Source organism: Diabrotica undecimpunctata, chromosome 6, assembly GCF_040954645.1.
Source record: "Diabrotica undecimpunctata isolate CICGRU chromosome 6, icDiaUnde3, whole genome shotgun sequence".
NCBI classification, from domain to species: Eukaryota; Metazoa; Arthropoda; class Insecta; order Coleoptera; family Chrysomelidae; genus Diabrotica; species Diabrotica undecimpunctata.
The window spans coordinates 69,561,170-69,585,737 of NC_092808.1; the positions used below are offsets into that span (position 1 = coordinate 69,561,170).

The 24,568-nt window shown below is 37.1% G+C and overlaps 3 protein-coding genes across 3 annotated transcripts; 1 reads left to right on the top strand and 2 right to left on the bottom strand.

Annotated features, from left to right (window-relative positions):
* Positions 1–9,126: 9,126 nt before the first annotated feature.
* LOC140444391 (uncharacterized) lies at positions 9,127–10,020 on the bottom strand. Its single transcript, XM_072536143.1, has one exon. It carries the CDS (start codon positions 10,018–10,020, stop codon positions 9,127–9,129), a length of 894 nt encoding a protein of 297 aa, XP_072392244.1.
* An 815-nt stretch (positions 10,021–10,835) lies between these two features.
* On the bottom strand, positions 10,836–11,396 carry LOC140444392 (uncharacterized). Its single transcript, XM_072536144.1, has one exon. It carries the CDS (start codon positions 11,394–11,396, stop codon positions 10,836–10,838), a length of 561 nt encoding a protein of 186 aa, XP_072392245.1.
* Positions 11,397–21,354: 9,958 nt separating this feature from the next.
* LOC140444393 (uncharacterized) lies at positions 21,355–22,630 on the top strand. Its single transcript, XM_072536145.1, is given in 2 exon segments — positions 21,355–22,313; positions 22,315–22,630. Coding segments are annotated over 2 exon segments (1,275 nt in total).
* Positions 22,631–24,568: the final 1,938 nt, after the last annotated feature.

Sequence of the window (24,568 nt, forward strand, 5' to 3'; positions counted from 1 at the left end):
GACGACGAAAACACTCGCTGCACTGCCTGAAAAATATGCACCCGGATTTAAAACGCAAAAGCAACGAGTCACAGCAATGATGTGTTTAAATGTAAGTGGTAACCATCGCCTTCCTTTATTATTGATTGGTACAGCAAAAAGAACACGTTGTTTCAAAGGCATAGATATGAACGCACTTTCTGTTAACTACTACGCACAACATAATGCATGGATGTCCCAGGAAATACTCGCTAACTGGTTCAAAAAGGTATGTACTGCAAACCAAAATTTGTTTATCTATTTTTCTAACGTATTGTTTTTTAGGTTTTTTCACCGGACGTTCGACAATACTTGCAAGCAAAAAAATTGCTACCAAAGGCGATTCTCATTTTGGACAATGCACCTCCCCATCCTGAAGCCGGTATGCTGAGAAGTGAGGAAGGGAATATCACGTGCTCTTTTCTGCCTGCGAATACAACATCATTGATACAGCCAATGGATTAATCGGTCATTGAAACATTCAAAAGAAGATACAGAAAAAAATGTATTCAAAACCTAGTTATGGAAGAGGAATATTCTTTGCCAGAATACTGGAAAGCATACAATTCAAAACACGCAATCGACAATGCTGTAGATGCTTGGGCTGATGTTTCGGAAGTAACGTTGAAAAAAGCGTAGAATAAATTATGTGACAGCTGAGCGTTAGCGTTAGCTGAAGTTATGGCTGAATCAACTGTTTTGTTTTCGTTGCCTAAAGATGACATAAACGAATGGTTAATTTATGATGAGGACGCAAACGGCTATCGATTTCTGACAGATAATGAAATCGTTGAAATGGCAACAAAGGCGGACGAAACTGATTTAGAAGCTGACACATACTTTGAAGGTGGCGATGTTGATGATGCTATTGCAACTGGAATATTTTAAATCAAATTGCTTAGACTGTACTAACATAAATCCCTCTTATATTGTCAAATAAAACATACAAATAAAATTTGAGAGTTATACTATGAATTTTTATTTTTTTTTTAATGTTCTGTTAACCTTCTTTTCGATTATCCGTCATACCCTTGGTCCGGTGCCCTGACGGATAATCGAGGTTCCACTGTAATTACAATCTAGCTGGTTTTCTTTTTACTCGATGTAATATACGTAAGCTATTTAATTGCAGTGTTTTCACCTTATCCCTACTCACATCACTGTCTTTTATTTTAACCTCCGCACTAGGTAATGTTAGAGTAGTAATTTTACTAGTTATTAACCATAACAATTAATCATATATGGCCGGTGGCATGGATCATCCAGCACCAACATGTCAACTGTCAAAACTACTTGACTCTGTCTCTAGTTCAGTTCACTGTTACTAGTGTCAGGGTACTTATCCATATACAATATTTCACCCCATTTAAACTACAACTTATAACTATACAACTTAAAATAGATTTAATTACAATCTAGCTGGTTTTCTTTTTACTCGATGTAATATACGTAAGCTATTTAATTACAGTGTTTTTACCTTATCCCTACTCACATCACTGTCTTTTATTTTAACCTCCGCACTAGGTAATGTTAGAGTAGTAATTTTACTAGTTATTAACCATAACAATTAATCATATATGGCCGGTGGCATGGATCATCCAGCACCAACATGTCAACTGTCAAAACTACTTGACTCTGTCTCTAGTTCAGTTCACGGTTACTAGTGTCAGGGTACTTATCCATATACAATATTTCACCCCATTTAAACTACAACTTATAACTATGCAACTTAAAATAGATTTAATTACAATCTAGCTGGTTTTCTTTTTACTCGATGTAATATACGTAAGCTATTTAATTACAGTGTTTTCACCTTATCCCTACTCACATCACTGTCTTTTATTTTAACCTCCGCACTAGGTAATGTTAGAGTAGTAATTTTACTAGTTATTAACCATAACAATTAATCATATATGGCCGGTGGCATGGATCATCCAGCACCAACATGTCAACTGTCAAAACTACTTGACTCTGTCTCTAGTTCAGTTCACTGTTACTAGTGTCAGGGTACTTATCCATATACAATATTTCACCCCATTTAAACTACAACTTATAACTATACAACTTAAAATAGATTTAATTACAATCTAGCTGGTTTTCTTTTTACTCGATGTAATATACGTAAGCTATTTAATTACAGTGTTTTTACCTTATCCTTACTCACATCACTGTCTTTTATTTCAACCTCCGCACTAGGTAATGTTGGAGTAGTAATTTAACTATTGTCAGGATCATTAGTCTCCCTAACGTCGGCCACACTAAATTCACGAATAACACAAGGTTCCTTGAAAGGTATCTTATCACTACTTATTAAACTATCTAATATAGGAGTTACCCAAACATCAGAGGTAGAGTCATTTCCATTCCCATGAACTTTTCTCATATTCTATATGTACAAAACGAACATGATCAATATCTTCTTCTTTTGGTATCATAACCCTGGATGCGTCTTTGCCTGTCTGGCTATGCCCTTTCATTCAGATCTCTCTTGGGCCCTTCTCCTCTATTGTCTTATATTCATGGTTTTCAGGTCGTCTTCCACGTAATCCAACCATCTCGTCCTGGGCCTTCCTTTTTCCTCCGCCTTCCTGCCGGCTTTCACTGTAACATCTTCTTTGTCGTTTTCGTGTCTTCTTGCTACTGAACATGTCCCAGCCATGACAGTCTTCGACTTTTCACAAATCTTACAATGTCATACCCTTCATTCAGTTCATTAACCTCGTCGTTTCTCCTGATTCTCCATGTGCCGTCTTCCTCTTGCACCGGGCCATATACTTTTCTCAGTATCTTTCTCTGGAATGTCCTGAATAGGGCTTCCTCTTTTTTCGTCATTACCCAGGTTTTACAATCCATGTTACCTAGTATTACCTAATACCCAGTATTCCTATACCTTATTGTTACCTTGTATACCTATACATTCCATATACTCTCCCCCTGGTTCCTTACCGCTCTTGGGTAACACCATCGGCAAGGCCATGTCACTATTTTACATACATTTTCTTCTGGTTCCTTACCGCTCCTAGCTAAGAACCGGCAACAAATCTTCATTATCAATTCAGGCAGCTCAAGCACCCCTAAGTTTCGTTCGATAAATGAACACGTACGGGGGTGTCTTGACGAAGGATGGGTGGTTTTAGTTGGTAGGCAGGGCAACAGAAAGGCATAGATGTTTTCCTCTGCCCTGAATCCAACACACGCCGAGCAATGGTATGGTGTTTAGAACATTTCCACCCTCATCAAAAAAAAACTTTTACAACCATAGGTTACTACGGGTCTAATCAAAGTTCTGTAGATAGTCATTTTGGTTCTTTTGTCTAATAATTTCGAGGTCATCTATCTTTTATTAGCATACCTAGTATGTATGATTTCCACAATACGTGCATTAATTTCGCTACTTACGGAATTCTTCTGATTGATTTTTGTGCCCAAATATGTGAAGGCATCCTCACGTTCAATAGTATAGTTGTCTATTGCTATTATTTATTGCTATTTTCATTCTCAGGTGTTCTTTTGATGGTCATGTACTTAGTTTTTGTTTCATTTATTTTAAGCAGTAACAGGACTGACTCTTACCTTAAAAATACCTTTGGATCATTTATACTTGTCCCATTTTACATTTTTAACAAAAATCTCTTCCCCCACCTGAAATTTTTTAAATTTAACTGGGTCACTACAATTTCTAGTTAACCGTGTAGTTTATGCATCTTCAATTTTCTTATCTAAATTTGGTTTCAAAAGTGAAAATTTAGTTTTAGGTTTTTGTCGCAACATTATTTCTGCTGGAGACATTTGTGTGGTGCTATGTAAAATATTTCTATAATATAATAAAAAATTGTCTAGTGTTTCTTGATTTGATATAACATTAGACTTATCATCATAAATCTGTTTTACAAAATTATTTTAAAAGTTTGGATGCAGTGTTCTACTGTATTATTCGAGGCTGGGTATATAGGCGGAGATTTTGATACTTTATTTCCATTATTCACGAAAAATATTACAAATTCTTCTGAATTAAATGGAGGGACATTATCTGTATGTATTTTATTAGGCAATCCAAAAACTGCAAATGATTTCCTCAGACACGATATAATATTAGATGCATTAGTGGATTTAAGTATCCATGCATCAATCCGTTTATTATGAGAATCTATTAAAATAAGAAAATTTATATTATTTTTCTTAGCCAAATCTATGTGTAGTCGCTACTATTTTTTCCAGCACCAAGAGCATAATGTCAATGGAGCATTTGGTATATAATTAGCATTTAATTGACAACATTCACATTCGTTTACGATTTTCTCAATATCTATATTGATGTTATCCCAAAAGACATATTGCCTAGCCAACATTTTCATCTTCACAATTCTGGGGTGTTGGTCGTAGAAAAGTTTTAAGACTTTTATTTGCAATAGCCTAGGTATGACAACCCTGTTATTATACATAATACAATTTTGATCAACGTGTAAACATTCTTTTACCCGAAAATATGCCAAAAATTCGTCCGAAACAACCTTAGGTCAACCTTCCCCAATAAACTCTCCAATTTTATTTAAGACTTTGTCTTTATTAGTTTCCCTAGCTATGTCTTTATATGACAAATGTAACTCTTGCACCATTGAAAAATATTTAACTATTTCCCCAGACTTTTGACTTGATAGGGGTAAACGGGATAGTGAATCAACATTTCCTAGCTTTTTACCTTCTTTAAAATGTAATTTATAATCATACATCGATAACTGTATTGCCCTGCGTTGTACCCTTGCTGCTGCTAAGGACAGCAATAATTTTGACGGCGATAAAATAGACTGCAACGGCTAGTGATCATTGTACAATGTAAAATAAGTTCCATATATATAATTATGGAACTTTCTTAATGCAAAAACAATGCTTAATCAAAAACAAAAACAAATTAATCTCAGTTTTGGACAATGTTGCTGATACAAACATAACTGGTCTTTCAGTCCCATGAGGTAACCGATGACCTAACGCAGCATCCTGTCTATAATGGGATGCAACAGATGATATTATAATGGGTAATTTAGGATTAAAAGGCATAAGAACATTTGAATTAATCAAAAATGGTTAACTATTCTCGAATGTTCTGTTTGCTTCTTTGGTTTATGTCCAGTCTTTGTTCTTTCCCAATAATTTGTATAATGGTTTCATTTTTTCAGACAATTGTGGAATGAATTTTGAATAATAATGTAGCAGGCCAAGATAAGCCTGTAATCGTTGTTTATTAACTGGTTTTGGTGCATTTAATATTACTTCAATTTTTTTATTACAAGGCCTAATTCGTTTTTCTGATATTACATGGCCTAAAAATGTTACATTTTTAACAAAAGCTTTTCGGCTCATTACCCTCTTTTGCTTTTTTTTTTCTTCAATAAGTAATTTCTCAGAGGTATCTGTTAACACTGCGTTTTTTTTATTTTTTCTTGCACTGGCAGTCTTACTTAGTCTTGCTTTAAGAAAACCTCGTATAATTTCAGGGCTTAAAAACTTAATGCCTTCTTCTGGCGGAAATACTGGAGCAACTTTAGTTACTTCAGCTTGTCGACTTGGTGTCTCATTATCATTATCTCCGCTAACAGAATTTATTACAGCAGCATTAATATGACTTGGACCTGGTGCATTAGATGGATCTGGGCTCTTATCGGTCTCTAACAGTCTGTCAGTTACGCTTGCTGGAAGAAAATCAGCATCCTTAAATATATCAGGGTTAAATGGATGAATCCCCGATCCCTCAAATCCTTTAACTATATTGCTGGGGGTAAAAGCATCCAAAAACGCAAGGCGAATACACTCGGCTATATTGTAAATTGTTAAAGAAATACCCGGATTGTTTAGCATCCATTTGTCACATTCTCTGATATAATATGATTTAAACGGACCAAAAACTGTTAGATCAAGCAGCTGCATTTTATTGCTGTAATGTGGAGGCAAAGTTAATACAAAAAGTCCAGCCTCTCTAGCCCTGCTAACTATTCTTGCAGATATGTGACACTCTGCATTATCATAAATCAATAGAGAAGGATTATTTATTGAACTATTTGTCCAATATCAATCAATATCAATATCAGTATTCATTGTTTGTTTAATTTCAATACCTCGACAAATAATTTCTAATTCATCCATCGGCATTGTACTGCCAACCCTAATTTATCGTGAGGAGCACCTTGTAACATATGCGGCTTGAAAAAATACTAGGACTGCTGCCAGGAAAGTTCTAGCAGCAGAAACAATGGCACACATTGTAACCAGCTCACCTCGTTTACCGCTCGTACAATGGTTTACTTGCTTGTCCGAACAGTGGTGAGCCCGGTTTTACCTAAATTAGAAGCTCTTGATCCTTGGGAAAGTGAAGGGTTTTTATTCAATATATTACGGAAATTTTCGAAGAAATTTCCTACATTGTGTCTATTAAAAGAAGTCAGTCTTGATAAGCTACAAGCTCTGGTTGTCTTATGCTTAAAGTTATGCAGCGTTGCATAAAACCTCGTAGCCAAACTTCACGTGCCATTTTTGTTGAATTCCATGATTCTGACGTTTTCAGTTTATTTACAACAGAAACTTCATACGCCAGTTTACGAACATCTAAAATCCATACGCCATTTTGCTACAGGTTTCCAAAACTCTTTAAAATTTTGTTCTTGTTCCTCGTTAAACACCAATCTGCAGCCATAAGTTAGGGGTCATGGAGATTTCTTCTTCAGTCAAGCGTTTTTTAGCAACGTATCTTTGCAACGTTTGAAATTTTACAGCACATAATTCGGAGGCTCTTCGCAAACACATGTTCTCATTTATAACTAAATTTACCGCCTACTCATTGATTCTTTTGAAAAGGTAGCAATATTTTGTGGTTTCTGTTTTCTTACCATCTGAAATGAATACCGAATTATAGTAGCGTTCATAATTAATTATCTTCATTATAAAAAAAAATTCAACTTTGCTTTATTTATAAAAATTATTACCAACATTTAAGATACCAACTACAAACTGGTACTTACTAAGCCAGTCTCCCTGTGTACTATTTTACTCGATATAAATTAGGGGTTATTCTAAAAAGTGATTTTCTATGGTTGAAATTTTGTGAGGTTAGAGCCAACAACAATAATAATAATATTTCGAAGTGAAATTATCGAATTAAACTACCTGCTGTTAATTACTACTTGAATAATATCTTCTAAAAAGTAACTACTTACCTACGTAAAATATTTTTTTTTGGATATTATTTTACAAAACTCGGGAAAATGCGAATTCACTACAGCAGCTTGTGGCACTAAACGAAACCCATCCACAAATAAAATATCAACTTAATTGAGCGCCAAATTTAAAAGTGAGAAGCATTGTCTTACTGTGTACCGCGTCTCACTGTGTACCCTCCCCTACGTATGTTCCCACATGTTTTGGTTTATATAACGATAGGACTGGTCCACTCAGATGTTTCCACTGATTCTAAAATATCACTTTTTACCAATTCATTTATTTTCATTTCAACCTTATCTTTCAAAGCAAAAGGAATTCTATATGGTTTACTAAATTTTGGTACTGACCCTTCTTTTATTTTAATGTTTGCAACAAAATCTTTTATATATGGATTTTTATTAAACACTTCATTATAATCTTGTATCAACTCCTCCAGTGGGATCTTATTCTCAATATTTACTGTATGTACTTTGACTACTTTATCAGGTTTAAAATAGGATTTCCTCGCTGATAATAATACATTTAAATATAACCTACTTAATAAACAAACTGGAGATTTAAATTTTACCACTTTTAAGTTTAATTTTGTTGCAATACTACCAAATTGTACATTTACATTAGCTTGCAAAACATTGTCCTACACATGACCAAACAAAGTTTTGAATCCAACATTAGATTTGTCTAATTCTAAATTGGGAAACAATTTTTTGAACATTTCAAAAGATAATATATTGCTATCAGTCCCTATACCTACTTCAAAACTGATTAAACAGGCCATTCACCTTCCGATTTTTAGTCCGACTAGTGGTCCAACTTCCGCAGTTGGATCTGAAATCGGTCCGTGAGTGGGCTGGTTGGATTAGTTGGACAAATAGTGGTACAAGTTGAAACATCTAGAGGGACGACTTGAGGGTCCGACTTCCGACTGGCGACGAAGTAGGAGCGTGAATGGTGAAGTTGGAAGTCGGATCACAGGGCGGATCGAAAATTTCCTCAGTCAGATAGGGCAAATCATTTTTCTTTCTGTAGATCTATTTTGGACACCTACACACAGGTACAATTTCCAAAACTCCGGATTGGCTACAGAAGAATTACCAACAAACAACGAAAATTAAATCATAGTTGTATTGAAATTAGAAGTACCTGTTTCTTTATATTGTTCTGAAGTTATTTTCCTGCGGCATCTTATGCAAATTTACTATTTTAGTTGGAAATAAGCATGAATATTATTTAGAAATTAAATTTATTTGACGTTTCGACTTCATTTTCACAATATTCTGATATATATATATATATATATATATATATATATATATATATATATATATATATATATATATATATATATATATATATATATATATATATATATATATATATATATATATATATACATGTGTGCATAATGAAATATGTATACTTCGCAGCATTGAACGGAAAACATATTATTTGGATGAAACCTGGATTAACGAAGGTGAAGAAAAAACTAAGGGGGTTGAAACACTTTTTATTACGTGTGTTATGATTACAATGGTTAAAAAGCCAACTATACAAAATATCAACCGACTTGGTCGAGTGTTGATGGGAGGTGAGGTTGTTCGAGCCAAAAGCCGTTTTCTACCTCAACGGACAAAAACACAAAGCACTCCCGTTAGTGGCGCGTATGTTTAAACAGAGACAAAAAATGAATGTATTACCACTGTTATAAATAACTTTAAAATAAATATAGATACGAAACTTAACAGGCCGCCCGCCTTGAAAGGCTAAAGTCTTTCAAAATAATACGATAACTTATTAATTTCAAAAATAAGCAAAATTGTTCAAGAGTCTAGCACTATTAACTGCATGGTAGAGGGCAGATGACAGATACTGCTCTCTTGATGATCCCTTTCGTCATCTTTATGGACACCACCCTGGAAACTCCGTCTGGACCTGGATGCCTGGATGCTCGACTATACGTCCCAACTGCCAAATTAGAGGCGACACGTTCTTCTCTTTGATAAGAACTTGTGTACCAATATTAATGTCTTTGGAAATTTGTTTCCAATTTTTCCGCTGCTGCAGCTCTCCTATGAACTCCTTAGACCACCTTGACCAAATGTGTTGCACCATTTTTTGAAGGCGCTGAAAGTGGTTCAATCTATTTTCGTTTATGAACATCAAATCAGGTTCAGGAATGGCTGTAAAAGGCCTTCCGATCAGAAAATGAACCGGAGTCAAAGGACAAAGGTCATTAGGGTCAGATGAAAGGGTAGATATAGGACGACTATTAAGGACAGACTCTACTTGCGTGAGTATTATAGAGAATTCCTCATACCTAAGGTGAGCATTGCTGACGACGCGTTTTAAATGCGATTTCATTGACTTAACGCCGGCCTCCCAAAGGCCACCAAAGTGCGTCGATTGTGAAGGTATGAAGTGCCATGCAATACTTTCGATTGTTGAGTGGCCTTGAATCTCACGCTTATTAGTCTTAATAAAATCATAAAACTCCTTTAGTTTACGATTGGCATCCTGAAAGTTAGTTCCATTATCAGAGTGCATCTTAAGAGGTTTTCCTCTTCTGCTTACAAAGCGCTTAAAAGCTGCTATAAGTGAATGTGCAGTTAAATCAGATACGAGTTCTAAATGAACAGCACGAGCTGTGAAACACACGAATAAGGCTACATATGCCTTTAAAAGCTTGCATCCACGCTCCTTTCGATCCTTGAGTAAAAAATAACCCGCGTAATCTACGCCTGTGATATAAAAAGGAGGGAATGGGTCAACACGATCTTTCGGTAAATCACCCATAATTGGAGACAGATTTTTAGGTGAACTTGCACGACAACACCTAATACATTTATGGACGATACGCTTGGCATGAATAGGTCAAAATTCATTTCTCATTGTAGATAAAAGAAGAAGAGGACCTGCATGACAGAGTTTAACATGCAGGTCTAAAAGAATTAACTCAGTAAAGTAATTATTAGATGGCAGCAAAATCGGATGCCTCTTCTCAAAAGAATAAGATGAATTTTTTCATCTACCACCAACACGAAGTATTCGATTTCAATCGAGAAATGGTTGCACCGAAATAAGTTTACCTTTTGGGCTTACAGGCCCCTTTGTTGTCAAATTGCGTATTTCTTCTGAGAAACATTCATTCTGAACTATGCTTACTAGGTAAAACATAGCGTTCGAAACCTCCTGAGAAGTTAAAGCACCTGAAGCTCTCTCATGAAGGGAAGACTTGAATATTTTGCAATTATTAATGAATCTCAGAATGTAAGCAGTACTAAATCTCCTTAACTTAATCAAACTAGAGAATTGCTTTATTAATGAAAAGTCTAATGTGACAGACAAAGTAATAACTTCGGCAGTCTTTAACTTCGGAATATCATCTGGAAGAGAAAATTGTGTAGGATAATCATTTGATTTTAGCCAGGAAGGTCCATGACCCATAAGTCAAAAGACATGAGTAATTGGGAAATAATTCCACGAGAAGCAAGATCAACAGGATTGTCCTTCGAAACTACGTGGTGCCAACTTTTCCTTTCCATTTCGGTCTGAATCTCAGCGACACAATTTCCTACAAACGTCTTTAATAGTTTTGGATGTGTGCGTATTCATGTCAGAGTGATAGTAGAATCAGACCAATGAAATACTTTATCGAAATTGATATCTGAGGACTTGATTACTCTTTCAAACAAACGAGCAAGTAACAATGTGCCGCACAATTCCAAACGAGGTATGCTAATCACCTTTGGGGGTGCAACCTTGGATTGTGCGCATAACAGACGAACCAAAACATGTCCATCAGAATTAACACTCTTAACATAGATTGCAGCACCGTATGCCTTGTTGCTGGCATCCGAAAAACCGTGTAGCTCACAAGAGATCGAATCCTTTAATTTTACGTACCTAGGTATTTCGATATTATTTAATCTGAGTAATTCCTCCTTGAAATGCTGCCACTGCGTAAAAATGATTTGGGGAACAGATTCATCCCAGCCTTGCTTTTCTTGCCAAAGAATTTGCATTATAATCTTGGCCGTAATTGTATAAGCGCTAAGCAGCCCAAGAGGATCATAGATCTGAGCAATACCAGAGAGAATTATTCTCTTCGTTACCTTATTAGGATTAGGTAAATTAGCTACCTTATATGTTAGTGTGTCCGAATCACACATCCAATTTAGGCCAAGTACCTTTACCTTTTCTTCTCCACCGAATGATTTTAGATTTTATAGACACTTGGAACTTTGAATTTTATTAAGTACTACCGGATCATTTGATACCCACTTCCTCAACTCAAAACATCCGCTGTTTAAGATATTGTTGATATCCTTGCATACATTTGACAATGACTCTGCGCACCTGTCAGAAGATCATCAACATAGAAATCTCGCTTGATGATCTTGGAAGCAGTAGGGTGAAGATCTTTAGTCTCGGATGCTAACTGAAATAAGCAACGAATGACCTGAAACGAAGCTGAAGCTGTTCCATATGTATTCCACCGTATTTAGCTGATATGTGCTCAAAGTATCAGAAGGAGAAGAACGCCAGAAAATTTGCTGAAGTGCTCGTTGTTCAGAATCCATGAGCACCTGACGATACATTTTTGTAATATCAGCAGACATAACAAATGCATGTTGTCGAAAACGCAATAAAATTAAGAATAAATCGTCCGAAATGGTAGGACCCAAAATTTGAATGACATTTCCCTTTTGTCATTGAACTGTCCAGAAACTATCCAACCGAACTTTGTTTTTTGCATAACTGGAGTAGAAGGACCTTAGACTGAATTGTCCCATACACATGATTTCCCAGAAAGTATCAATACCTATCAGAATGTCGATTTTTTAAGCAACATAAAAATCTGGATCTGCTAGCCTTAAATGGCGTGGAATCTATATTCTGGAATTCTATCGCAGATTCTATTGACTACAAGACGTAAAAGAGATGTAGAAAACGAAGACTGCCTTGACTGAATCATCGCTGTGCACTTAGATCGAATGTTGAGACTGCATGACCTATCCCCACAATAGAGATATTTACCTCGGACCTTGATAGCGCTCTCTCGTTATGAGATTTGATTGAGAGCCACAATCAAGAAGAGCCCTAAATTGATGAACCCTACCGTTTTTATCGAATATCTGAACGACAGCTGTAGACAAAATTGATTGAGCTACATTCGAGTGAGCTGAAAGGGACACTTGGTATTCATCCTCCACCCGCTCATTACTATCGGTAGTGTGAACGGATTGTTTATCTAAATGCAACAAACTATGCTGTTTTGCCCTACATTTTTTACACGCTCCATATTTGCAGTTGGAGCTAAAATGGTCAGAATAAAAGCAATTTGTACAAAGTTTTGAATCCCTAGCATGTTTGATTCGCTCTTGAGTCGAAGCCCCCAAGAATTTAGCGCAGTTATATATTTTATGATCTTGTTCGCAGAACGTACATGCTTTTCTATTGAACGAGCGGCTGCCTTGAGAATTTGGACTGCCTGTCCGATTTATACGTAACTTTCGATACTTTTAGCTTCTCTAGAAGATCAGCTTTGCCTTTCAAGAATGATATCATATCTTCAAAGGTAGGAAGATCACCTCAGGATCTATATGATTCCCATTTACTCGCAGTGAGGGTATCTAACTTGCTTGCTATCATAAATATTAACAGAGTGTACCAAGAATTGACAGGTTGCTGAAGAGATTCTAGCGAACGCAAGTTTTTCGAAACATTGTCAATTAGTTGACGAAGATGAGTAGAAGATTCTTTTGGAATGGGTTCTAAATCAAATAAGTCTTTTGTGTGATTGTAAATCAAAAGACGCATATTTGCAAACCTTTCGCAAGTAAGTAACCATGCAATATCATAATTCGCGGCCGAAATCTCTAATGAGTTGATAACCTGTGCAGCTTCTCCACCTAGAGATTCTCGAAGATAATGGAACTTCTGAATTTAATTGATCGAAGGAGTTTTGTGAATTAGAGTATCATAGGTATCATGATACTCAAGCCACCCCCCGTATGACCCTTTGAAATGGGGTAAGTCGATAGTTGGGAGCTTTATTTGAGAGTGAAGTGGACTGTATTGAATTTGCTCTACATTTGTTGAATGAGTGCTACCTAAGTTCGATGAAACTGATTGTACCGGACTATTGTTGCAATCATGCTTATGTGAAATCGAATTTAGAAACATTATTCGAAATGTTTTCTATTCCGTATTGAATATTTTCGAATTCATCTATAACAGGCTCTAAACTTGCTAATTTTTTTTTATGAGGGTGGAAATGTTCTAAACACCATACCATTGCTCGGTGTGTGTTGGATTCAGGACAAAGGAATACATCCGAGCCCATTTCCCCCTGTGTAGAGGAGGTTCTGCAAACAAATACCTTTCTGTTGCCCTGCCTACCAACTAAAACCACCCATTCTTCGTCAAGACACAAAATTTGTTGCCAGTTCTTAGCTAGGAGCGGTAAGGAACCAGAAGAAAATGTATGTAAAATAGTGGCATGGCCTTGCCGATGGTATTACCTAAGAGCGGTAAGGAACCAGGGGGAGAGTATATGGAATGTATAGGTATACAAGGTAACAATAAGGTATATGAATACTAGGTATTAGGTAATACTAGGTAACAATAAGTAAGTATAATAAACAAGTGTATTACATACATATGTATATGCATACATACGTACATACACATACACACCTACGTACACACAAATACACATATACACATATTTACATATTTATACATAATATACAATGATAACCAGTTTTAAATGAAGGTGGATTGTCCCAGATCACTCTCATCCTGTCTCAGTTTCTTTCTCTATCATGGACTTTCTCTTCATAATTTTTGTTACTTGGTCTATAAGAAATTTAAAGTTCTCTCTGCTTTCCATAGCGATACGTATCAAGTTGTCAGAGGATATCTCTCCTAGCTTTGTTCGCATTATATGTTGTTCCGACGCAAACACCTTGCACCTGAAGATACAATGCTCCGCATCGTCTTCTACGTTACATATGACACAATTATCATCGCTGGTTTTTCGTATACGATACGTATAAGACCTGAAAGATCCATGTCCGGTCAGGAACTGCATAAAATAAAAATTTACTCGTTTGAACTTACATTTGTACCACTCTATCACATTGGGTATTAGTTTTTTGGTCCATTGTGCCTTATCTATCTGTGCCTTCCATTCTGCTTGCCATTCTGTTAGTAATTGTTCTCTAATGGCGGCTCTGACCTGAGGTAGGTGGCCGTCTCGAGAGTTATAGAGCGTCTGCCGTTCCTTCTCTAGGAGATGAATAGGGAGCGTGCCCACTATTACCTGTAGGGCCATCGTTGAAGTAGTCCTGTACGCACTTGTAACTATTAATAGGAGCTTTCGCTGGGCTCTGGTTATCATGTCTCTGTACTTTTTGTAATTTAGTACATCTGCCCAAATGGGGGTTCCATATAGGAGAGTCGACTGTACCACTTGCAGGTACATTCTTCGTTTTTGGCTGCTTAGGCCTCCTATATTCGGCATGATTCTTTGTCGGGCTGCCGTTATTTCTTCCGCCCTCTGGACTCTATTTGTCAGGTGTTTTGTGAACCTTAGGCCTGTGTCGATGTATATGCCTAGGTATTTTGCACAATTTGTAGGCATTATAATAGTACTACCAATTTGAAAAGTCATCTCGGGTCTTCTTCGTGGGCCTTTTAGTATGACCACTTCCGTTTTGCTTTCTGCTAGTTCGAGATAGTTTCTAGCCATCCAGCTGTTGACTTTTCTGTAGCATGTGTTAACTTTATCTTCGATTTTCCAGTTCATGTCAGTCATGACTAGTATCGCCAGGTCATCTGCGTATGCAATAGCTAGAGTATTTCTACCATAGTTTATTTCTAGTACTTCGGTATATAATATATTCCAGAGTGTCGGACCTAATATAGAACCTTGCGGTACGCCGGCTGTTAACCTCTGTTCTGTATTTTTTGCCACTATAACGTATCTATTAGTAAGATACCTTTTAATGATATTGGTGAGATATCCTGACACTCGTGCTGATTATAGTTTTGTTATGATATGTGCCCAGTTGGCAGAGTTGAAGGCATTCTTTACATCAAACATAACCAGTATAGCCCATCTTTTCTTTGTGTTTTTTACAGTATCGGTTAAACTTTTTACCGCGTCTATGGCTGATTTAGCTTTTCTAAATCCGTATTGTCTGTTGGAGATAGTCTCTCTTTCACGTAATTCATCTTCTAGGCGATTTTTGACAATATTTTCGTATAGTTTTACCAGACAGTCTAACAAACATATAGGCCTGTACGAATTGGCTTCGTCCGGGTTTTTACCGGGTTTATGTATTAGTGTAAGTTTAGCTAGTTTCAGCTGGTCTGGAAATTCTTGTCTTGTTAGCAGCTCATTGAGTGCTATTCTAGTAGCTTCTGGGCATTCATTCACTAGTATTTTTTATCACCTCTTATGGCACACGGTCCGGTCTAGGGGATTTACCTATTTTGATGGAATTGGTGGCTCTGGTAAGTTCAGCTGCCGTTAATTCTTTGGGACAGTTCTCATAGTCTCTCATGACGAAGTAGTTAATAGGCTTGTTAGGAAACAGGGTATTCGCTATTTCCCTTCTTTTGTCATCGCGTAGGTTATATGGGGTCTCTGACATCAGCGTCTTAGTGGCGATCCTATATGCTTCGCCCCATATATCGTTTTCCAACGCCTCGCACAAGTTCTGCCAGCATGTACTTTTAGCCTATTTGATCAATTTATTTAGTTCCTTTTTGGCGTTCTTATACTCTTCTTTAACTTGCTGGGTCCTGTTTCTCTGTGCCGTATGCCTGTTTCTAAGACATTCTGTCCGCCTTTGGTGAATGTTTTCATTCCACCAGTATGGTATTGTGTATGACATGTTTGCTTTTACTGCCCGCTTTGTATGCTTATATTATGTTGTCTCTAAAGTTATTAAAGTTGGTAGTTTCTTCTTGTAAGTTCCGTATTTGATTCCTGAATTTGTTTTTATCGAACTCGAGTAATTTCCTGCCGTGCCTGGTTGTGACCTTAATGCCGACTTCGTATGAGATGTACTTGTGAAACGTGAAGATGTTATCATCAAGCACATCCCATCCCGAGATCTTCTTGGGGCAGTTCTTGGTTGCTAGTGTAATGTCGATGTGACTTCGCGACTCACCTCTTTCGAATATGGGTTTACCGTTGTTAAACACAGTCAGGTTTGCGGAAGAGATCCATTCGTTCCAAATTTCTCCTCTTTTGTCATTTTTTGGGGACCCCCAAAGAATGGATTTGGCGTTTATATCACCAGCGAATATATATGTTGTTTCTCCTTGTGACTTCTCAATGAATTTTTCAACCCGCTCAGCATATTGTGTCATGTTTATATTAGGTGAGATATAACAGGCTATGATTGCTAGTTCGTTTATTTTTATCTTTAGAAATCCCCCTTTTTTGTTAATTTTGTTTATGCACACTTTGTTGTTTACTAAAAATACAGCAACGTCTGCTCTGTTATCGGAGATCCAACCAATTTTTTTTTAAGATATTTTTATTCGGTTTTGGGACTATGGTGATATCTGCGTCAATTTGCAGGGCTTTTGAATAAATAAAGCAGGTCGTGTGCCACCTTTGCCCTTCCGATGTTCACCTGCAGTATTATAAGTCCTTTTGTCTGGATTGAAGCCATTTAAAGTCGTTACAACTAGCTCTTCTAAGTCACTAGGATGAGAGTTATCGGGGATCAACTGAGTATTTTTTGCAGAGTGTTGTCCGGAGAAAGTCCAGACAATACCTGCGGTCCTTCAGTGTTGGGGACGGGATTTTTGTTTTTGTTTTCAGCTATGTTGCTAGCCATTTCCAGGACCTCGGCGCACATACTCTCAAATTTCTCCATTAATGAGGGGAACTTAGCCTTACGAAAAACGTCGTCATCTATAGTAATTGTCTCAGGATTTGGCGCAGATGTCGAGGGTATGTCATTTTCGCCCGTGCGATGTCTTCAACTATCGGTTGGGGAAAGGGTGTTGATGGCGGTTTATCGATTACGCTTTCTGTTAGTTCTTTAGCGCGCGTCTTGTCGGCTAGTCGCGCCATTTGGAGAGCGCCACTAAATTCTCGGCACCGCGCGGTTCCAATGTGGTGCCTCTCTTTGCAAAGAACACACCACTCCTCATTTGTGCATGTGTCCTTCTCCTTACAATCCTTCTTTCCACATTTAAGACAGGGTCCAATGCGATTAGGACCGTCTCACTTTGAGATGTCACGTGTGTACGACCAGCACCGTGGACATCTCCTAACTACGTATCGTTTTTCGACCTCGCATCTAGCGAGGCCTACTTTAATGTGTCCGATCTGCAACACTCTTTTGGCCGCCTCGGTGAACAGAACAACCGTGGCTGCCAGCGTGTCCCATCGCATCTTCCTTAGACTTTTAATTAGGAAGTCCTTTTCCCACTTGCCTATCACTACAGACAGTGCATTTTGTAATGTCTCTATGTTTGTATTCGCGGTCATACCTCTGATATGTATGACCGTGGACCTATCTTGTCCCAGTTGTCTTGCCTTGAGGCCGCTATCTTTGGACGCAATGGCAGTCTTTATTGCGTTGACGGCATCTGGGTCCTTATCTAGGGTGATAAGTAACTTACCATCCCTAGTACTCCAGAGGCTACGGATTGCCTGAATAGCATTTTTGTCTTGCCCACGGCATCCTCTACACCCTCTAGGAGTTGGGTGTAGCTTGTGTCCTTTTTCGACACGATGAAGCCGTAGGTCGGCCTGTCCTTTCTTGTGGCAGTAGTATGTACTTGTACCAGGTTGTTAGTCGCTTTAAAGATAACCTCTGCCATCTTCCTCAAATCTCCAACTGACATAAAGTTCATGTGGTGTAAGGCCACAGAGACATTTGGGAAGGCCTCCTCTCTGACACGTTCTAGGATATGCCACATGTCTTCTTGCGTGCCAGCCGCTCTAATTTTTAAAATCTTCTGAGATTTGGTGCGTCTGTCTGCGCTCTTTCGTATTGTTGCTGTCTGTTCCAGCACTTCAAAATTCTCTTCAAGGCTAGCTAATTCAGGGAATTTATCCCTGTATAGCCGCTGGGCGCTGTGGGTCATAGTTAGGTCCGTATTTTCCAGTATAACGACCTTAAAATTACACTGGGACTCAACGGGGTTCCCTATTGTGATCTCTGTCTGCCTGTAAAGGCTCTCCGGCCAATCGCGCTGGACGTTCCTCTGGAAGTTGGCATAAGTACTGACTCCGAGGCTCGCCAGCCCGATGGGCCTTGAAAGACCATACCAGGCATCCGTTTGCGTACCAATCTCCGCTGTAGCGGCTTTTGGCACTAGTCTGTCTTTTTTCGTCTCAAGGTCGAGACATATATCTGTCTGTATGTCAGCTTCTATGTACATCTTATCCACAGGCTCTGTGGAGCGTTCTTGTAGCCATTGTCTTATGTGCTGCATCTGTTGCATGGAATGTCTTTTATGCATCAGCCGGCATATCTCCTTTACCGGTTTAAGGATGTTAGGGTATTCTTTTAGTAAATTCATGAATGAATCTAAATTTCTGCTTACATCGTCTAGAAAGTCTATCAATTCGTTGGCTTGACTGCAAGTCCGTTTCTTGTGGCTGTCGCTGCTCCTTGGGAAGGCCTTTCTTTTAAGGTAATTTCGCACGTCAGGGAGAGAATTCGTCCTCCTTTTTTTTGTACTTTACGTTGGATTTGACCTTAGATTCCGGGTTTTTTTCGCTGGTTTTCTCCATCGGTTTTTGGTGTGTGCAGGTATTCTCCTAGGGAAAGGATAAGGAAAAAAATAACAGGTTTTGAAACGATGTAGATGATTGACAGCAAATAAATGATAAATGTGGGAGAAAGGAGCAGAACTTGGATCTGGTTGCCGCTCCCTCCAGCGTCCGGCGTCGGTGTCCGGCGCTGTTCGCTTCATCAGTCGTGCTCCCCGGGATAACTCCCACAAAAATAAATATAGATGCGAAACGGAACAGAAGGTTATACAGTTGGAAAATATTGGCAAGATTTAAATGTCAAAGGTAAACGCGAAGCATTTATAGAAGGCTACTTTACAGGATTAAAAGCTCCATCAGGAAAGGGACGACGTTTAATCAATATCCATATAGGAAGTAATACAGGGTTCCTTGATGATGGTTTGCTTCAATATGAGTCAAGAAACACAGGAGAATATCATGAAGAAATGACTTCCGAAGTATTTGAGCGCTGGTTTAAGAGAATCTTAACAAAATTAGAACCTGGTCAGGTCACGTCAATAGACGTTTTAGCGTAACTTCCGCGACAGCCGGGTAGCATCAATAAACTTTCTGCAAATTTATTTGCTTTTTTATAGCTTTTCAGCAGAGTACCTTTCTCAAGTGATCTATTTTTGGTATGCATTTAGACATTAGTCTGTAACGAAATAGGTTCAGGAGGGGAGAACTGTTTGTCTCAAGTTGGTTAAAGACTATGTAGCGTTATAACTGCTACATTGCCTGCTTTCTTTCTTATGTTAATATATTTCGTTAATTCTATTCTCCAATTTCCATATCTTCTGTCATAATTCATATTCTTCTATATCCTCCATTGTATCTCTTATTTTTCTATATATTTTCTCAGATATAGATTGTATCAGAATTATGTCGTTACTTAATTGATTCATTATTCTCTTTTCATTTTTACTGGTATTTGGTATAAAAACCAGTTGGCGTCCAAATCTATCTTCTTTACACATATATATATTTCAGTATCTACCTTTCCTATTTTCTTAATAATCATCATTTTTATCTTTTACTCAAGTTTCTAAAGAATGAATTTTATTTTCATCTCTATTTCTGTTACTTTGGAACGAGAGGTGCCATCTTTATTCTCTGTTTAGTTTAATGCTAGTGAAAAAGACTCCTTTTTGTTGACATTTCCCCCTTCCCGTTCGATACAAAAGTCGATATAATGGCTTTTATTTCTAAAAATGTCGATTTTCTTCATGACTTTTGTAAAAGTATAATAACCAATTGTTGTGTCGTTTCCTGAATTAGGAGTCAACCTCCGGGATACATTTCTCAGGTGCGGGTCAAATTATATTACATCCAGAAGACCAACCGGCCTGAGAATGGTACTATCATTCCGATAGGAGAGTTGACTCCAGGGCAAGAAAATCCACATGCTAACAACCATAGCAGAAAAGACCAGGATAAAACCTAGGATTTGGTGACAAGCATTTTTCCTTACTATAATGTAACACTGTAGCAAGAAGTCAAATAATTTTTATTTAAATTCAATATAATATTTAAACATGTATTTTTCTGCCCTTTTTGTTTAATATTTTAATAAACATGTGTTAATTTAACTGTGTATTGTTTCTTCTTTTTACTTGTTTGCGTGTGTTGCTCCAGAGTAGGCCATATTCACGTCCTGAGTGAGCTAGCCAGGGAGTGTTTCGTATAACGTCTAATGTAGCAATTTTGCAATTGATACATTAGGGGTTATGACGTTAAAAATTGGTCCCAACGGGAAACGATTTGTCGCTTCAACGTTGTTAGTGATGTTAGTCAGGTTGTAGCAGCAAACTAAGGTTGGCGGTTACAAGTTGACAACAGCAGCTCAACGTTGGGATGTTACAAATTGAGCCTCGAAGGGTTACAAATTGGCACCCAATGAATGTTCGTTGGAACGTCACAAATTGGTGCTCAACGTTACAAATTGGCGCCCAACGTAATATACTCTGAGTAATGCATACATTCTTGTATTTAGTTGAAACAATACTTTTATATTTTCTTGCTATTATTATCTTTAACATTTTTCTTCCTATTTTGAGTAGTAAATTTATTAAATTTCAGTAAAAATATCTATTTTCTATCTTACTTACTTTTTTATACTTATTTTTTTATCTAGTTTTTACTGATAGTTTTTTTTGATCACCAACCTTTTTTGTCTGCTGGTTATCATTAACCTTGACAAGTCCATGTGTGGTTGGGTAGTGTTAAAACTTAATTAAATATAAAATAGTAGTTTTATATTATTTTCGTAAATTTAATTATCTTTATCTTTAAAGTTGATTTGGTTACTTGTTGGTTTACATAAATTATTGTTTTTTAAATAATCTTACAAAATGGCTACCATCAACCCTAAGCATTTGAAAACTGATGAGTTAACCTATGAGTTAATTATTAGAGATCTTGAGGTTCCTTCTACTGTCGATGAGAAAAGAAGAGTCCTTAGTGGAATTTTGTCTCAGGAAGCATCAGACAGAAGCTTCTCTGAAACAGTTGTCCCTCTTGAATTTGAGCAAGACCATAATCAGGCCTTGGCTACTCTTGCTGATTTATCTAGTATGATCGATGAATTTTCAGGTAGTAAGTCTGATTATAGGTACAAATGTATTTGTTCTCGTTTAACTCATTTGTCTGGCCGTGTATCTCGTCTGAAGACCACTTCTTCAACGCAGGAAACACTCAAAAGACAGTTACGGAGTAAATTATTGTCAATTGAGGGTGTGCTTGTGGAAAAACTTAATCTTCCTTCAGAATCTACTCCAGTTAGGGTAGAATCACATACTGCATCTTCAGTAGTGAAGTCTGTGCCCATTTATAAATGGGGAATTCAAAAGTTTTCCGGCAAACAGCCTTTGATTCCTTTTCTTGAACAAATTGAGACGCTTAAAATCTCCAGGAATTGTTCTAATGATGACCTGTTTCTTTCTGCAGGAGATCTGTTTGATGGCAATGCTTTCACTTGGTGGCATAATCATCTTCTTAAAAAGACATTTCAGTCATGGTCTGACTTAGTTGCCGCTTTAAAGGAAACTTATCTTCCGGCAGATTATGAGAGGAATTTGTGGGAACAAATTCCTTCTACAAGGCAATCTTTTCGAGAACCTGTATCTACATTTATCTCTAATTTTGAAGCTCTTTTCTTCCGTTTACCTTCTGCCGTTTCAGAGAAAGATAAAGTATCTGAAATTAGACGTGGTCTTTTGCCAGACTACATCAAAGCTTTGGCTTTGCACGATATAGACACCGTATCTGATCTTACCTCTTACTGTAAAAGAATTGAGTCTGCGTTATCTATACCCCACTTTTAATAATAATAATAAGAAATTTTCATATGAAACAAATTCACTTGATGAAATTTGTTGGAATTGCAACAAACGAGGTCATGTGTATCCTCAGTGCAGGTACCAGAAAAATAAATTTTGTTATGGTTGCGGTTTTAAGAAAGTTATTAAGGCACATTGCCCCAAATGTTCAAAAAACGAAGCTCGAGGTTGTTCGATAGTGGACAGGAATCAACCTCATTGCAGACAAATGTCTGCATCAAACCTAAAAGGGAAGAACATACCAGGAAAAAATTTGAAGAAAACTTCAAACAAAGGACAAGCAGAGTAAAATTTCAACTACCACCTATTATTAAAACGCGAGCTGAAACTTCTGATTCTAATTGTGATTTTAATCCTTTACCTATAGACAAAACTCCCATAGATACAACGCACAATGTTTCTTTAAATCCTGCGAATATTTCTTTTCCGTTGATTTCAACGTCTGATACTTTATGTAGAACTAATCCTCTTCTTGATATTCGTACACAGGATAATCGACCATATATTTCAATAAATATTGGCAGTGAAACAATATCTGCACTTGTAGACTCTGGTAGTAATGTCTCTATTATTGGCTCTCCAGCCTTATTTCTTCTTAAGAAGCTGAATTTGCATCTTCACTATGATATTTCAGTACAGCTAACTACTGCTGATGGTAATGTCCAAAGTACCTTAGGTTATGTGTTTTACCTGTTACCTTATCTGGTAGCACACAAAAGTTAAAAGTTTTAGTGGTTCCTTCTATCTCACATAAAATGATTTTAGGTATGGATTTTATGAAATTGTTTAGAATTTCTTTGGATTTCACAAATTTTTCGTATAGTACAGCTAAACTGTCAACTTGTGTTGTTAATACTATAGTAAGTTCAGAGAATTTATCCACCCATCAGCTTTCACAACTACATTCGGTAGTCAAACTGTTTAAGGAAATAGGCCCAACAGATTCTATTGGTAGAACCCACTTGTATACTCACCATATAGACACTGGTGATGCGAAACCAATTAGACAAAGACAATATCCTCTTTCGCCTGCTATGCAGAAAATTCTCAACGAAGGAGTTGATGAGATGCTTAAGTTGAAAGTCATCGAACCATTAACAACCAGTACACCTTGGTTGTCTCCTTTGTGGTTGGTTCCGAAGAAAGATAGTTCCTATAGAGTTTGTTTTGATGGTCGAAAACTTAATTCGATAACAGTTCCTGATAGTTACCCCATGCCTTTAATAGATTCAATCATATCTAAAGTAAGAGATGCTAAATTTATTTCGTCAATCGATTTAAAACAAGCTTTTTATCAGATACCTTTGGATGATCAATCCAAATTAAAGACTGCATTTACAGTTCAAAATAGAGGTTTGTTCTGTTTTAATGTATTACCTTTTGGCTTAAATAATAGTGCACAAGCTATGTGCAGAGTTATGGATTCAGTTATAGGTCCTTTACTGGAGCCTTATGTTTTCTATTATCTTGATGATATTATTGTTGTTACTCCTGACTTTGATTGTCATATCAAAATTCTTAAAATGTTGTTTAAGAGACTTAAATATGCAAATCTTACAGTCAATTTTGAAAAGTGTCAGTTTTGTAGACCTTCTCTTAAATTTCTTGGTTTTGTTGCAGATCAACAAGGGTTAAGAACTGACCCAGCTAAAGTAGAAGCTATTTTGGAATATCCAGTTCCAAAAACTACTACTCAAATTCGTAGACTTATCGGATTGATAGGTTATTACCGTCGATTTTTGAATAATTTTGCATCCATTTGTACTCCCATTTCTGATTTACTCAAGGGTAAAAAGAAAGGACAGTCTATTGTTTGGACTCCAGAAGCTAACTTAGCTTTCAGTCAGATTAAACAGGCACTAACATCTGCTCCTGTTCTTGCTAGTCCAGACTTTGACAAGCATTTTTATCTTGCTTGTGATGCAAGTGAGACTGGTGTTGGGGGTGTATTATTTCAAAAAGAAGATGGTTTAGAGCATCCTATAGCTTTCTTTAGTAAAACTCTCTCTAAAGCTCAACGTAAGTACACTACTACTGAGAAAGAATTGCTGGCTATTTTATTATCTATTGAAAAATTTAGGTGTTATATTGAAGGAAGTGAAAACTTCACTGTGATTACTGATCACTCATCCTTACAGTGGTTATATTCCATGAAAAACCCTTCTCCTAGAATTGCCAGATGGATAATGAAACTATCCTGTCACAAGTTCACTGTCATTCACCGTAG